Source organism: Rissa tridactyla, chromosome 9, assembly GCF_028500815.1.
Source record: "Rissa tridactyla isolate bRisTri1 chromosome 9, bRisTri1.patW.cur.20221130, whole genome shotgun sequence".
NCBI lineage: Eukaryota > Metazoa > Chordata > Aves > Charadriiformes > Laridae > Rissa > Rissa tridactyla.
The window spans coordinates 4,547,864-4,562,391 of record NC_071474.1 but is presented as its reverse complement, the minus strand read 5'-3'; the positions used below and the strand labels follow the sequence as shown (position 1 = coordinate 4,562,391).

Below are 14,528 nucleotides of genomic sequence, written 5' to 3'. Positions count from 1 at the left end.
AGAACTTGCAATCTAAACAGAATCCTGGGAGCCTGGAGAGAAAGGAAGCTTTATCCCTCTGTTACAGGAGGGAAGATGAGGAACAGAAAGGGATTAAATGTCTTGCTGAAAGTCTGCTGGGAAACAGGCAGAAATGCTGCTCAGAGCTCTGGAGTCCTCTGCTCAGTGTCACAGCCACAGGCTCACGCTGCCTGCTCTGGCTAAACTTCAGGGTAAAACCAGAAACAACTCCTGGGATACTCCCAGGAACATGTCTGGCTGTGGGCCTTCCCACCTTTCACAGCTTTTCATATTTTGTCACAACACATACTGTTTCTGAAGACGGTGTTTACCTTACGTGTAACTCCATCCCACCCGTGTGCCAGCACAAACTCGCAGCGTGTGAAGCACTACGACCACTCACACGCGGCTCTAGGGAAGTAATCTATTTTAGGTTCTTTAACTCAGGGCTGCAGCTGGAAATGAGAAGAAGCCAGACTTAATTCAGCCAGCTCTTTGCCCACAGGCAGTAAGTCTAGAGTCTGCTAGTTTCTGGGCTACCCATTGCATCACCACGGTTACTAAAATCAGCGTGATTCTGCCCAGTGACCTCATATGGGCTCAGTGAAAAGAAAGGGCTCCCAATACTCCCCCGTCTCAAAGGCTCAGATTATTACCTATAGGATGGAGCTTCCAGATCTCCAAAGCACAAAGAGAATACAATGAATAAAGATGTTCTTCCCATCAGGGAATAACTCTACAGAAGCTAGTTCTCTCCCTACACCTTGGATTCATCCAGAAAAACAAACACTTATTTCTCCTGAGAATTCATTTGTTCTTGCTGCCTATTGCCCACTGGAAAGAGGAACCTCTTATTTCTAGCAGCAGAATTAAGCCACTGTGAAACCAATTTTGCTGTCAAAATGAGGGGATCATCAAGAAGGACTCAGAAAGAGTAAATATCCTTAAGGAAGAGGAGCAAGACACCACATAACACGCAGGCATGCTTATAAATAGGCTGGCTTTCAATGAAGTATCAGATCTCTTTTCTTTTGCCAAGGTTTTGGCTTGGCATATAGCTAACCGTGAGAGAAAACGTGCTTATAAACATAATCCTCATTAACACCGCTTAAGTACAATAAACACACAATTTACACACGCTTTCCTGTTCAAAACACTACGTAAATGTTCTTGAAGCCTCATAGCATGCTTCTGAGGAGGAATTCTTTACACAACAAGGTGAGAAAAAACGACTCCAATTTCTACACTGCCACTGCCTTCAATTTTGGGTACATAACTGACAGTCTTGAATGGATCACAAGTTTGCCACTGCTATTAGATGGAGCTTCTTGCTGTCGAAAACTAGATGAAAAGTGCTCAAAATCAGAATCCTGTAAAATTGGAAGGCATTTTTGAAAAGGAGCCATGTGCTGCCCCAGACGAGATAACTGTGAAGCTTGGATACACGTAGCAGTGGCCAGCTGCTGACCTTTCGCTAGAGCTGATATTCCAAGGAACAAGTGGTAGGTCCAGTAGTGGAAGTATCTGTCCATCTGTCCAAACGACAGACCGGATCCAAAAGTCAAGGGAAGGCTTGATAAAGAACCACAAGGGCTATCCTAGAATATTCAGGCAATGGTCAATATCCACTAACTTCTCATTTTAACAAAACTGGGCAATAATCCCACAAATTCATAATGTGTAATTTTATTCATTAATGACAATGTAGAATGGATCTCTTTACTGTTGGACAGAAAGTATCTCAGACTGTATTACAAAACCCAAATCATATAATCTTCTTAGATACAAGTAGAAAAGCTTTCTTAAAAACATTTCCCTATTTTCACTACCTGGTGATCACCTTGTTTCTTCAGAACATGCAGAAACATACGTGCACATTATGCTTTTTGGATGGACCACTAACCTGCCTTCTTGGAGCCAACAAACAAATTTAGAGTTCATTCCCCTTTATATTAGTTTTTTCACTTTATTAGTTCAATGAACGACCTCTTCATCAAAACTTGTGTGGGTGGAAAGTCACCAACATCAGACACAAGTGTATAAAAGCAACAAGATTGTTTTAACTCTTGAGGAAATGGCCCTTGACAGTTAAAGAACTCTTAAGGAAATGGTCCTTGAGAATTAACTGCTTTCCGGTGCTACTCTTTTCCTTGGAGAACAGTACAAAAAATTCAACATAGTCATTTCCGAGATTTGTTAATGTTCTGTATCAGAGAAAACAAAACAAACTGAACCTAACAAACATGAAGTGTGTCACGCTGGGTTTGGTTCTCTGAGCAAGATGGCTTGATTTGCACCACTCCAACTACCAACACAAGGATCCCATAGGAAATGTACCCTTTTATATATGGAGTGACGCCAAGAGCTTTTGTGATCTACAGTTAAAACATAAGAATGTTTCCCCTTTGTCTTTCAGGGAGAAAGGCAAAATCTCTGTCAGCTTCCAGAACACTAACTTACCATGACACATGGCTCACCACAGACACATCTGTATGTCTACGGTCTGAAATAAATTAACTGGTTATAATCTTCAGTCAAATAGCCTTTCTAACAGCAGACGAAAGCCGAAGGACTGGCAAAATCCAGAGCGCTCATGTTTTGACAATGTTAGCAAAAGGGAAACCAGGCTATTCAAGAGCTGCCCACAACACACTTAGAGACAGGAAGATGAGCCCTGACCTCTCTAGAGAGGATGCAGCAGGGATCTTTTGCCAAGTGTGCCATCATCTCTCAGAGTAAAACTGCTCCTAGGGCTCTATGAATGGCTCTGCAGGATAGATGGTAAGAGACAGAGAAACATAAAAATTCTTCTTTTGAGAAGGGTTTGGCCGACTGCAAGCTCTTCACCCCTTTCCTGTGAGGAAGTTAAATTGGAATTAATTAATTTTATACCAGAAATGTGCAACGTAGTATCTGGAAATTGTTCCAATCTGGGGCAGATACAAGAAACCAGTATTTTGAGAAGTGAAGAGTGGACTGAGATGCCTGACTGGAAACACTTCAAGGAGAGCAACCTTTCAAAGCTGGTAGAAGCTCAGGGCTTCTGGAAAATCACGCAGCTTCCCTGAGACTCAAAATCAGATGCTAAAAAATGGACACCTTCAAACCCATTATTTCATTTGAAAGTTTAGGCCATGATTGAAGATCCTGAGCATGCGTCGGGATGAAAGAAAAACTGACAAAAGCAGCAATGGCAGGGACACTGCACAGAAATGCAAATATGAAGGGCTAGTAATGAAGCTGGTCACAAGAAGCTCAATAAACCAGAATGGATCCTGCCAGAAGAGCAGTGGCAGACTCCCATACTGCCAGAAAAGGCACAAGTGAGTAGAAATACTTTTTTCAACTGTACATTGGGAAGCAAAAAATGAAACACAAAATCACTGTCTCTGGTTTTAGCAATTTCCGGTGCTCTCAAGGCAAACAAATGCCTTCTCCACTGTCTGAAATATTTCTTTGCAAAGCACCAGTTCTATTTAATTTTTTTTTATATACCTGGAATTAAAGTAATAGTCAAAAGAAAGAGATTGGAAAGATAGTATTAATGAGACCACAAAGTAATTTTGCGGCAAAGGAGCCTATGCTAATCTTTTCAGTGCCTTTAGGGCATTTACGAAACTAGCTCCTGTGGGTCTATGATTCATAGACACAGAAATTCAAGTAGAAAAAGCCAGGCTTTATCCACCTTCCTACCAACACAGAATTCTTTCTTGCTGTATGTGCTCATCAGTTTTGCTGAGCCCAGTTTTCAGCATCTTAAATGAGAGAATTCCACTGTACATGTTACATCAGTTGAAGAAATCACGGAATTATCTTGACATGGTCAAACCTGGAAGAAGTAGAGACATGTGGTACAAGGCACTTGAACAGAGTCACTCCTTTGAATTAGACGTTAGAAATTTTGTACTTTGACTTATTACTGATTTCTCCCACAGTATGCTTAAAAGAGCTGCAGCTAATCAACTATGTCACAACCAGAGCAGCTATATTAGCATGGTATTGCACACGCCGTGTGTTAAGTGCTGCTCTGAGGTTCACACTACAGGTACGCCCACCAAGAAAAGGCTTATGAGTTCACAGTATTATGCTATCATCTAGCTGAGGAGAAAATATCTGACCATGATGAAGGAAGGGCAAGAGCTTCAGGCAAGTTTCATAATCAACCTGATCACTTCCACCTAATATCGTGTTTCCAACTTAGAGCCTGAAATTCTGACCTTGCACTTTGCAACATCGATCTCGTATTGTCTTCAGTGAGAGTAACGTTCACTCAGTAACTTCCAGTGAACTCCTTGAGCCGTAACACCTGATTGCAGAATAAGGAAAGTATTGATCTTTTAAACAACAGGCAGTGCTGTCCATTAAAAAAAAAATGGAAATTTAAAGAATGAAATCACAGATTGTGTTTCTTGGCTGTGGGAAAAGAGAAGGAAGGGACAGTAAAATAAATATAGATACGTACACACACTGTTCAGATGTGGTTGTGAAGATTATGGGAGTTTTCTCTTGAAGTGTTTTGCAGATGGGAAGTTCCCAGAAGGCCAATGGGAGAGGTCTGAATGCCCTTCAAGCTTGTTATACACTATTTTCAGGCTGATACTCAATCGCATTTTGGCTAATTTTGTTAAGTTCAGACTTCAGCTGTAGATGCCACATCACAAGGCTACACTAATTCTTTCTCCCTCCCCTTGTGTCTCAATAAGAAATGTAGGATTTCCAAGTTCAAGTGCTTGATTCTTAAGAGGCACTCTCTATTATTTTTAAGAGTTTATTATTTTTATATTCTTAAATTTCCACATTGTATTTTTATAATTTTATTCTGGTTCCCCTCTCTCTTTTTATTTTTCTTTAAACCACTGCACCAGAATGTGTTTTGACCATCTTCCAAACTGAAACACGTACAAAAATTTCTGAAGCATTCCAATAATTGTAAACTGGGCTGTGCTGCCCAGGCAGGAACTCTGCTTCTCTCTCTTTCTTTCTCTCTCTTAAACAAAAAGTATTTCCACTGAAAATAAAGAGAAAAAGGTCTTTTTGCAACATACAGCAGCAGTGAAATAGGACACTTCAGTTTCATGTGAAACAGGCAACGTGAAAATAGTCTGAATTTTAACAACCTACATTAGGAAAGCTATAAAATCTAGTATGGCAATTAAGTAAATTGTTACCTTTACTTCTAAAAAAGAAAATCTTCTCATTTTCTTTTAGAATTGCCAGGCTTCTGTCCTGCAAGAGTCAAGAAAACCAAACCCATCCTTTTCCAGATTTATTATTATTATATTTACACAGAAGCTAGAGTGTGTAATGGAAAATTATGTAGACAAAGTCCTTGGTTGTACAGAAAATGACAATGCAACCTATTATTTTCAGGATAAATCAGCTCCCAACCTAATTACCATGTTCTTGTAAATATTCTATACATTACTAAATAATAGGGCTTACTATCATTGTCTGGATCTTGCCAATGACTCTGCAAAGGAAAAACAGACAGAGGCCCATTGATTCCCATGCATGGAGTCCAAGAGTCCACTCCACCAGTCTCTTTGCAAGATCAAGACCACAGAGAGACCCACAATTGCTTAATTATATTCACGACCATACCATCAAACATGAAAACTGAAGGGATATGTAAAATCCATTTGATTACTACAATTGTTGCTCTTCCTTTATTTTGTTTTTTGGTTCCTCTCCTTTTCTATTTTAGCCCAGAAATACAGTCAGTCTCCTTTGGCTTACAATCAACTTTTCTCCCTTGTTCTGTGCTGCTGCTCCGTGGCTCGTAGATACTGGGAGATAAATGTATTTGTTAAAAAACAACTTGAACTTAAGAATAAACAGTAGAGCCAATTCTAGCTGTTTTAATTTTTCTAAAAACAGTGTCATGTCAAAATTCACATTCCCAGTTACATCCCAGTTGACAGTGTCCCTTTTTCAGAAAAAAATCTCTGTGTAGCAACGCTAATCTCTTTCCACATGCCATTTTAGCCTAAGCACAGTTTTGACTCAAAACAAGACTGAAAGATAATGGTTATGTAAAAACCCGCAAAAATGTGTTAATAATAAATAAGCCAAAAGGCATATAAAACAAAAAGCCAAACACTGGATACAAGAGATAGAAATCACATTTTTTTCCATAAATATAATTGCAGTGCAAAAGCCTCTGTTAGTAGGCATGCCAGTCTGAAAAATAAACCCAGTGCTCTGATTAAACACACAGTATATTTTCATGTGAGATTATGAATAACGTGTTTTTAGGCATTTCTCGTGGAGAAGCACCATCTCTGCTCTGTGAGAGATTCAGCATAAACCATCTGTGTGCTTTTCCTCTCACTGACAGCACTCCTAAATAAAGGGGACAGCAAAGAGTTAAAGTCTGCTCTCTGCAGAAGTCTTCATCGCTTGAGTGGGGTTGAAGCTTTTTGCTTCCTCTCATGTAGGGGTCAAATGAATTCACAAGACTTGATTCATAGAGCAGTGTGGATCGAAGAACAGAGGTCAGACAGGTTCAATTTCCAGTAATTTGCACAACCTACCATGTTAGCCCTGGACTCACGTCAGCACTTTGCAACCAGAATCCCAAAAGATCTCTGTGTTTGGGGCACGCTGATAATGCACTATGCAGTGTCTAATGTGCATTGCTGTTCAGTTTTTTCCGCAACCCATACCATGATTTTGTTCTGAGTTTGTGCATGATACCGACACCTATTTAATTTCTACCAAAAGTAACTTATCTCCCTCAAAATAAAGATCACGGCGCAAACTCTTAGGTGGGCCAAAAGCTCTTCTAGCCCTGCAAGGGGCATGACTGTACCATGTCCCACGTAAGAACAGGCAGCACGGCTGGTATGGTAGAAGCACATTTGTATGTCCTGCTAGATAAGCTTCTCATTGATCAGACAATGCCAACACTTGCAATGGAAAAGATTAACAGAAAGCACCATGTGAAAGCACTTTTGATCCCTTGACATATTACTGCAGAAAACTATGTAACTTAGATATGAAGGGGGAACTACTGAAGGGTCTTGAGATACTCATTAGCACATATGAAATCATCTCACTTGAGAACTGCCCAACTTCTATTTTCTTATTCAGTTCCTTGGATCAAAACTAATTCTTCCACAGAGCCATGAAAACATGTACTTTCCTGATGATGAGGAAGGGCTCACCCATCTAATACTCAGCTTAAAGTTAATCCAAACCCAGCCACCTTGATGTATCTCAAGCCAGTAAACTACGAGCAGGGCACACACCAAAATGGACTTGCATTCCCTCAAGGGGCTGGCAGGTAATCTTGCCATTTATTACACATACAGTATCATAATAGAAACGGTGCTTTTCAAACAAATAGAAATTGATTATTCCCTGCCTAACAAGCATCCAGTCCAAAAGCCTGATTCCACAGCTCCTCAAACAGGTGGCACGCACCAGTAAATCTTACCTATCACGGATGTTACAGAACCAGATCCTAAATGATACATCTTGGAGATCATAGATTACCAACAATAGGCTATGACTAAGGTGATTATTGTATACTTATGCTGTTAATTAGTTCATTTTTTAAAATTTCAGTACATTAAAACATAGGTGCAGTGTCCGAGCAAGTTAAAAAGGAATGTCAAGAAGTATAGTCTATGTAAAGCTGAGGCTACCTCATATGTTTTCATTTTTGTTCTGCAAATTCAGAGCACAATAGCTGCAGGATAGCTGGTTTGGCAAACTTATCATTCTGAGGGCTACTATTTTGTACTAGGGCATCTGAGTTATCATTAAAAACAAACATGGAAGAATAATTTCGGAGATTCAACCTGAAAGGTCTGGATAAGGTTGAATATCCACAGATTAACTATCTGGTTAGACCAGTGTCTGAGGGACAAACACTGCCAAGCATTTAGGCACCTGACTCTCTCTGACGGCAAAGCAGATTACATTCCTTTTATAATTTGAGCCTTGATGCCTTTAAGGGAAAGGGTTTACTGCACAGAAAGTCTCTGCAGTTTCTCAAAAATGTCGAAATTTTGGATTCATCTAATCTCTGAAATTCACTCTACAATCAGATTATGTGGCATTTTTGAATATAGGTCCTCTAGTTTGCCTGACATAACTATGTAGCTCAACTATCTCCAATGAAATGTTATAATGTAACTCTTTTATTAAATAAGAAAATAGACAGTAGACATACGTAATCATAAAAAGATTGAGCAGGCTCATTTCCTGAAGTTTATTTCCTTTTCGTAACAAATATTTACTGTCAAATGTTTATTACTTTTACATTTGGATTTTTTTAATACTTTATTGAATTAAAAATACCACATTACCATTGGCTAAAAGAGGAGACGGCTATATTTGCCAATAATTTCTACAGCTAATGCCAATGACTAGTGCCAATTTTTTTTGGTTCATATTTTTGTAGACAGCTTTGAGACTTAGGATACAAGTATTCTGCAGATGAAGCATGAGAAACGCAAAGGTGAAAAGAACAAAAACTTTGAAGGTTTAAAAATTAAAGCTGATCATTTCCTGTAAAGAATTTCTTTCCATAGCCTTCAAACACCAATTCGGAGTAGCGTAGCAGGATGCAAATATTTACTTAAATTAATGGCATGTGACACAATTGATCCAAAGCTTCACAGTGTGAATACTAACTCTTAACGGATGTCTGTAACAGACAAATATTTCTAAATAAATGATTGCAAACTGCTTTTAATCTGCTGAAGTTCTACAAGGCTTTTCATTAGAAAGTACTAAAGTCCTTACGAAATATGCTTTTCTTTGGGATACGCTAAAGGAACGAAGAAGGGAAAGAGGACAGTTTTCATTGTGTTGTAAAGATGTCAAATAATAAGACCGGTGACAAATCTTGGGAGCCACAACCACCTGCTGTCTGTATCTTACAGAGAAGGACAGGGCTTCTTGGCTTGTTATTCTGGCAAGCAACTTGTCCCTGAAGCAATTCCAGACTGGACATGCACTTTCCGCATGAGAAATGCTGACCACCTACCAATAGGCTGACATTCTCATTAGACACTGGACCATCCAGAAACAGAACGTTTTTTATTGCAACAGGGGAAATAGCAAATAGCTATTCCAACACCAGTCAGACTGGGTGACACCCACACAAGTGGAAGAACTTGAATCATCCCGGGTAGATGTGGGGTTTTCTTTACGGACCTATATTCTAACACTTTGCTTCCAGTACAGTAGTCCTGGTGGTCTGCATTTTCTTGACGGAGCTGGAAAATACAACCTACCCAGATTCTTTTCTTATTGATTTATATTAGCTAGTTTCCAAATCCAAAATAAATAAAACAGCAAATGTTAAATTAAGAGCATGTTTCCAGGACTTGCATGTGTTCAAGAGTTTTAGTAATTTGGCACTTAGAGACCTCAGTTATCACTAAGTATTATTTTCTTTGTTAACACTGATTTAAGATCCCAAGACTGTTCTAAATGGGAATAAGAGGCATCTAAAACATACAAATGGTTAGTTAATGACAGCAAGAAACCTGCCTGCTTCATGCTCGTCTATACAGGACAGAATGCTGCCAGCTGGTGCTGGTGACAGGACACAGTGCTTCATTACTTTCTCCTGAATACCTCCGAGGCCACGCTGGAAGTAAATATTTCTCCAGTCCCTATCTAAAGTGCGATGCAGAAAAGCTCTGGTCAGAATGAAGACATCTAATTATATACAAGACCTTAGGAAAAGTTTAGCTACCTAAATTCCAGAGGACACGTCAGACAGCCTCATCTCAAATACGGCCTACTTTTAGAGACACCAAAAATCAGTGTTTGCATTTTGCCAACCAACCATGTGATATAAGCCATGTTGCACCCACATCCTGACTAAACATCATGCTGCTTAGAAAACACACAGGAGGGGGCCTAATTCTGCACAAATCTCTAAACGGCCTAATCAAACAAGCAGTCATTAATAATTCCTTGGCACAGAGTTACAGTCAGCTCCTAAGAACACTGTAGCGGTCTGAAGGTGAGGGCTACTGAAAGATCCAGTCATCTAAGCTGACTCTGTGGAAGTAGGCAAGAACTCTTGTGAGAAGAGACTTTTGACCTCAGCTGAACTGCCAGCAAAACAATCTCTACCGAGTACTTCAGCAAAACAGAGTCAAAAGGGAACTGTCTGTAAATTAAGACCAAGTACAAACAAAAGTTTTCCTGGGTCTGCTCTAGGAGATTAATAAAACCAGTGCGGGGAAGGAAGGAGGACTGCGTAAGAATGTGCTGTTGACGTGAAAGTCAATGGGAGTTTGACTACTGATTTTGTACCAGTAGTAGCGAACACACTGAAAATCCCATTAAATAGTTCTGAGGAAAGTACAGAGTCCTTTTCTTCCCCAGTACTTGACAGCTTTATTTCCACTTCCCACCTTGTTTCCAGGTACACCCCACGAGTTCTTACCTCCATATTCTTACAGAATGTAGCATTGGTCCCAAAAAGTATCTGGCACTGTTCATCAGCGCTGTAGTGCATTCCAGGCAGCTTGTGAGGGAGCCGCACTGCGTACTGGCTTCGGGGGTCTGTTACCAGCAAGCAGGTGCTGACCTTGGACCTGTGGAGTGTAAGAATTAAATACGCCTTTACGGGAAAGCACCTTTGAACTGGAGTGTTAGATCACTGCTGCAGAGAAGCTGTCGTCCTCTCTTTAACAGGGAATCTGACGACCTCACCTGAAATGGTGGTGACTTTTCACAGTATATGTCTGGAAGCCTTCTAAATCATTGAAAACTATGGATAGGAATGCCCTTGGGAACTCACCACTGGCCCCAGGCCTCAAGGCAGAACCAGCTATGTTCGCATCATTCTGGGTTAAACATTCGCCTAAATTACTGCTAAAAATCTGATGGAGTCTCAATTCTGCCCTCAGAATATCTCGTCCAAAGCTTCATAAGCCTTACAATGACTACTAGAAAGTCTTCTATCATGGCTCACCTGAATCCCCCTAGCTGAATTTTAACCACTTGACTTCTTTTGTTATCCGTCACAGACATGAAGGAAAGATTTTTCCCTTTGCCTTCACAACAACCTTCTACAAACTGGAATATCACTTTGTCATCTCCCCTCTATAAGGGACCAGAGTGAGCTCAGACGCAATTTCTTTTTCAACTTCATGCCTTTACAGTAACAGCAGATACCCCAGTTTCTTTTATTATTTTCCTTTCTCTCCCACCTCTAATCCCCAGAGTGGGAAATTTTCCACGGTGAACCCATTCCTAACAACAAAAGCACCGGCCACTGTGCCAGACGCTGTTTGTCAGAGAGCTGCACTGTAGGTTTAAGATCACAGTTACAGAGTTCAGACAATTCTAGTGCTTGCTATAGTACATGAGAGTTAACAAGCAGCAGGATAGAAATCCTTCCTCAGCTGTTGAATATGATGAACTGAAATATGGATGCATTGGGAAAGAAATTTGTAGTGAACTGTTTAAGACCAACGCTCACTGAGGAATGAGAATTACCTCCAGGCAAAGTAAAGTTTCCATAAAAGAAAAGTTATTTAATAACAAGAATGACAGTAAAAGCCACAGCACAAAGCTGGCAGCAGAGATTTTTTCAGGCCACCTAACCACAGATTTTTGTCAGTGCAAATATGAAGGGCATTTTTTGTAAAATGAAAGTGATCCGGGATTGTTTTTAAGAAACTATTAGTACATTGACAACTGCATATAATTCTTATACCTCTCTGCAAACCTCAGTTTCAAAGGGGCTACCGTAATGGAGACAGATTCAAACTTGCACACCCTAATGACACATGCACACACTTTTCTTTTTTTTTTTCTTTTTACGGAAAATTGTTTAGACTTTCACTTTCAAATAACGCATTGGATTCTTGCCTGATAGGATTTTTGTTAATCAGCACAATCCTTACTTTAGGAAGTTTTCAAGGTCATCGCGGCTGCATGAAGACCAGGAAAGGTCACTTGGGTTCCTGCCCTTCACCCATTCTCCAGACATAATATGAGACCTCCCTGCGCAGGGCTGATGATCATCATCATGGCTCATTCCCATGCTGTTTGATTAAAACAAAACAAGACAAAAAAATCTATCAAGTTACGATGTGGGTTTCTCATTTCCAATTGGACATAGTAACGACAGTCTTAGCAATTAACAAGTCTAAAACAGGTTGCACATATAACACAGAATCATTCACCTACTGCTCTGGGCACCTGCTTCAGGAATAAACTACAGGTTCCTTTAATTTATCCTTTTCCTTAATTTCACAAAGGTTCTAGTATTTGTGTGTTTTAAACTTTTAAATGTTTACGGACTTTCCTGACAGGAAATGTAACTATTTGAGGGTTCATGAGAAGTGAACTTGGAGACAAGATGTAGCACAGCTGAAGGATACCTGCGAGAATATCAAAGCTAGTATTTATTGAAAATTTTTGACTGCTTTCCCAAATCTAGTGGATATGGTCCCTATAATCACACTAAGAGAATGGTCAACAAATTAATACTAGAGATGGGCGAATTTTGCTTGTTGTGTCAGTGTGAATTTGGAATATCTCTACCGTTAGGAAAAACATTTCTCTAGATTTGTGGTATTGTACAATCTCTGTCTCATGTAACTTTGAAGCTGATCCATCTTTGAGTGGTGGGTTGGACCAGATGACCTTCAGTGGCCCTTCCAACCTACATGAGTCTATGACTCTGTAACAGCAATGCTCAGAGAGGAGCCTGCGGCACAATCAAGCCTTCATTTCTGCACGCACTGTCCAAACAAGCACCAAGACTGTCCCATGCCAGTCTCAGCCAGAACAGAATGTGACCTACTCAGCAAAACAAACCATCTAAACAAACAGCAGATTGTATAGTATAAACATACATGGAAGAATTCAAACACATTCAGTGAGGATTTCAAAAAGTATTCAGAAATAGAGAAGTATTACTTTAACCTCCATCCAGCTTCCACTCAGGACCCTTCTATCATTAGTGGAATCTCTACCGCTGGGCTGCTACAGTAAATCACTGTTCAGAATAAATCTCTGTTGCCACTATAGGAAGGTGATACTCCTCTGCTGGAGGTTAAGCCTTTGTGAAGAGCCTTCATGGTGGCAAAGACGGGATAGCTGATGTGACCAAGTTCACCTGCTACATCAGTGAAATGTCAGAAGTCCTGACCGGCAGTCCTACGCTCAGCCCTTTGCACCATGCTGCCTGGCAGCAAAAGTGAGTTAAGGGTTTCCCCTCCTACTTTGAAATGATCATTAAAATAATTTTTTAATCATACAGAATAATAACATTTTGACACATTAACTTTCTTCCTTCCATTCCACTGTGAAATGGAAAATGGCTTTCAGACAAAAGATGCCTCATATGGCCAGTGTCACTCTCCAGCAAAATCACAGTCACCAATTAGGGGCTGAAAACACACATTAGTAGGAACTCACTAGGTCTCCAGCTGGCTGGACGGAGCAAGCCAGGAGCAGTCCTTTTAAATATGGTGTCACACTCTTTAATCCATGCTATTTCTCTACAAACCAGAGGCTCCTGTTTGCTTTCTGACTATGCTCTTGGCTTTGCTTCTCTCCAGTTTTGGGACTCAACTGTTCAAAGCCTAAACACGACATACATTTCTAGTTGCAATGAACCAAAACCGACTTCAGCAGTTTGATAATTATGGCTTAGATTAAACCACCATCTATGCTATTTTTAGCTTAAAGTGAAGATTATACGGTGGAGTCTATTATTTTAGGTTTATCTCCAGGGACATTATTATTTCTAGCAAAACTACATTTAACATAATTTTTAGACTCAGAAGTTCCTAGTTATTCTTGTTTTTAAACATTTGTGGGTTTTGAACACAGCACAAACATTAAAATCAGGCACATTTTGTTTGATGCACGCAGGAATAATTTAACAGTCTATTAGTAACTCTAACTTCAAAACAGTAAAGAGTGAAATTCCTGCTCCACTGAAGTGAATGGGAGTTTTGCCACTGACTTCAATGGAGCCTGGATTTCACTCCAAATATTTTACCCATGTTGTTTCTACACACAGAGAAAACTTCACATGCTAGGAAGAAAGTTCCAGCAGTATTCCTCCAATGCAAATAAGCCCATCTAAAGTTCATATTCCTAAAAGTCAGGAAAGGAAGGGCTAAGTGCCACGAAGCCAAAGTATGTGAGCTTGCTGGAAATCTTCCAGAGGAAAGTTTGCCCAAAAATGCCAGTTTAGAAGGCTTGTGGGCATGCAGCTAGCGCGTTAACTTCCCTAATGGAAACAAGGCAGGGTTCCCCAGTTTCCTCCAGCTTGCCTCCCTTGTGACTGCCACAGTGCTCAGGCTCAAAGTTGAGTCCTTCGGGTTTCCACTCTGTCAGGGCTTCTGTGGGACAGGACTTGGCAGCCCCCCCATTCCGGCACCTTCCTAAACGGCCTCCTGGTCGGCACCTCAGCTGTTCCACTTGAAAAGGGTGAAAACAAACCATCTTCTTGACTTTCCAAGTGTTTTAGGCTCCCTGATTTTATCTCTTCCACAGAAGACAAGTGTTTGGTCCAGAGTTGTTAATTA

At 40.2% G+C, this 14,528-nt stretch overlaps 1 protein-coding gene across 2 annotated transcripts in view; it reads right to left on the bottom strand.

Annotated features, from left to right (window-relative positions):
• The window catches only part of ADAMTS17 (ADAM metallopeptidase with thrombospondin type 1 motif 17), a 191,499-nt gene that overhangs the window by 85,865 nt on the left and 91,106 nt on the right, over positions 1 to 14,528 (bottom strand). For both annotated transcript variants that reach the window (XM_054215400.1, XM_054215401.1), the window contains exons 9-10: positions 11,886 to 12,026; positions 10,418 to 10,568 (exon numbers count right to left, since the gene is read on the bottom strand). In XM_054215400.1, the coding sequence (XP_054071375.1) occupies positions 10,418 to 10,568; positions 11,886 to 12,026 (292 nt within the window). The remainder of the gene's footprint in view (positions 1 to 10,417; positions 10,569 to 11,885; positions 12,027 to 14,528) is intronic.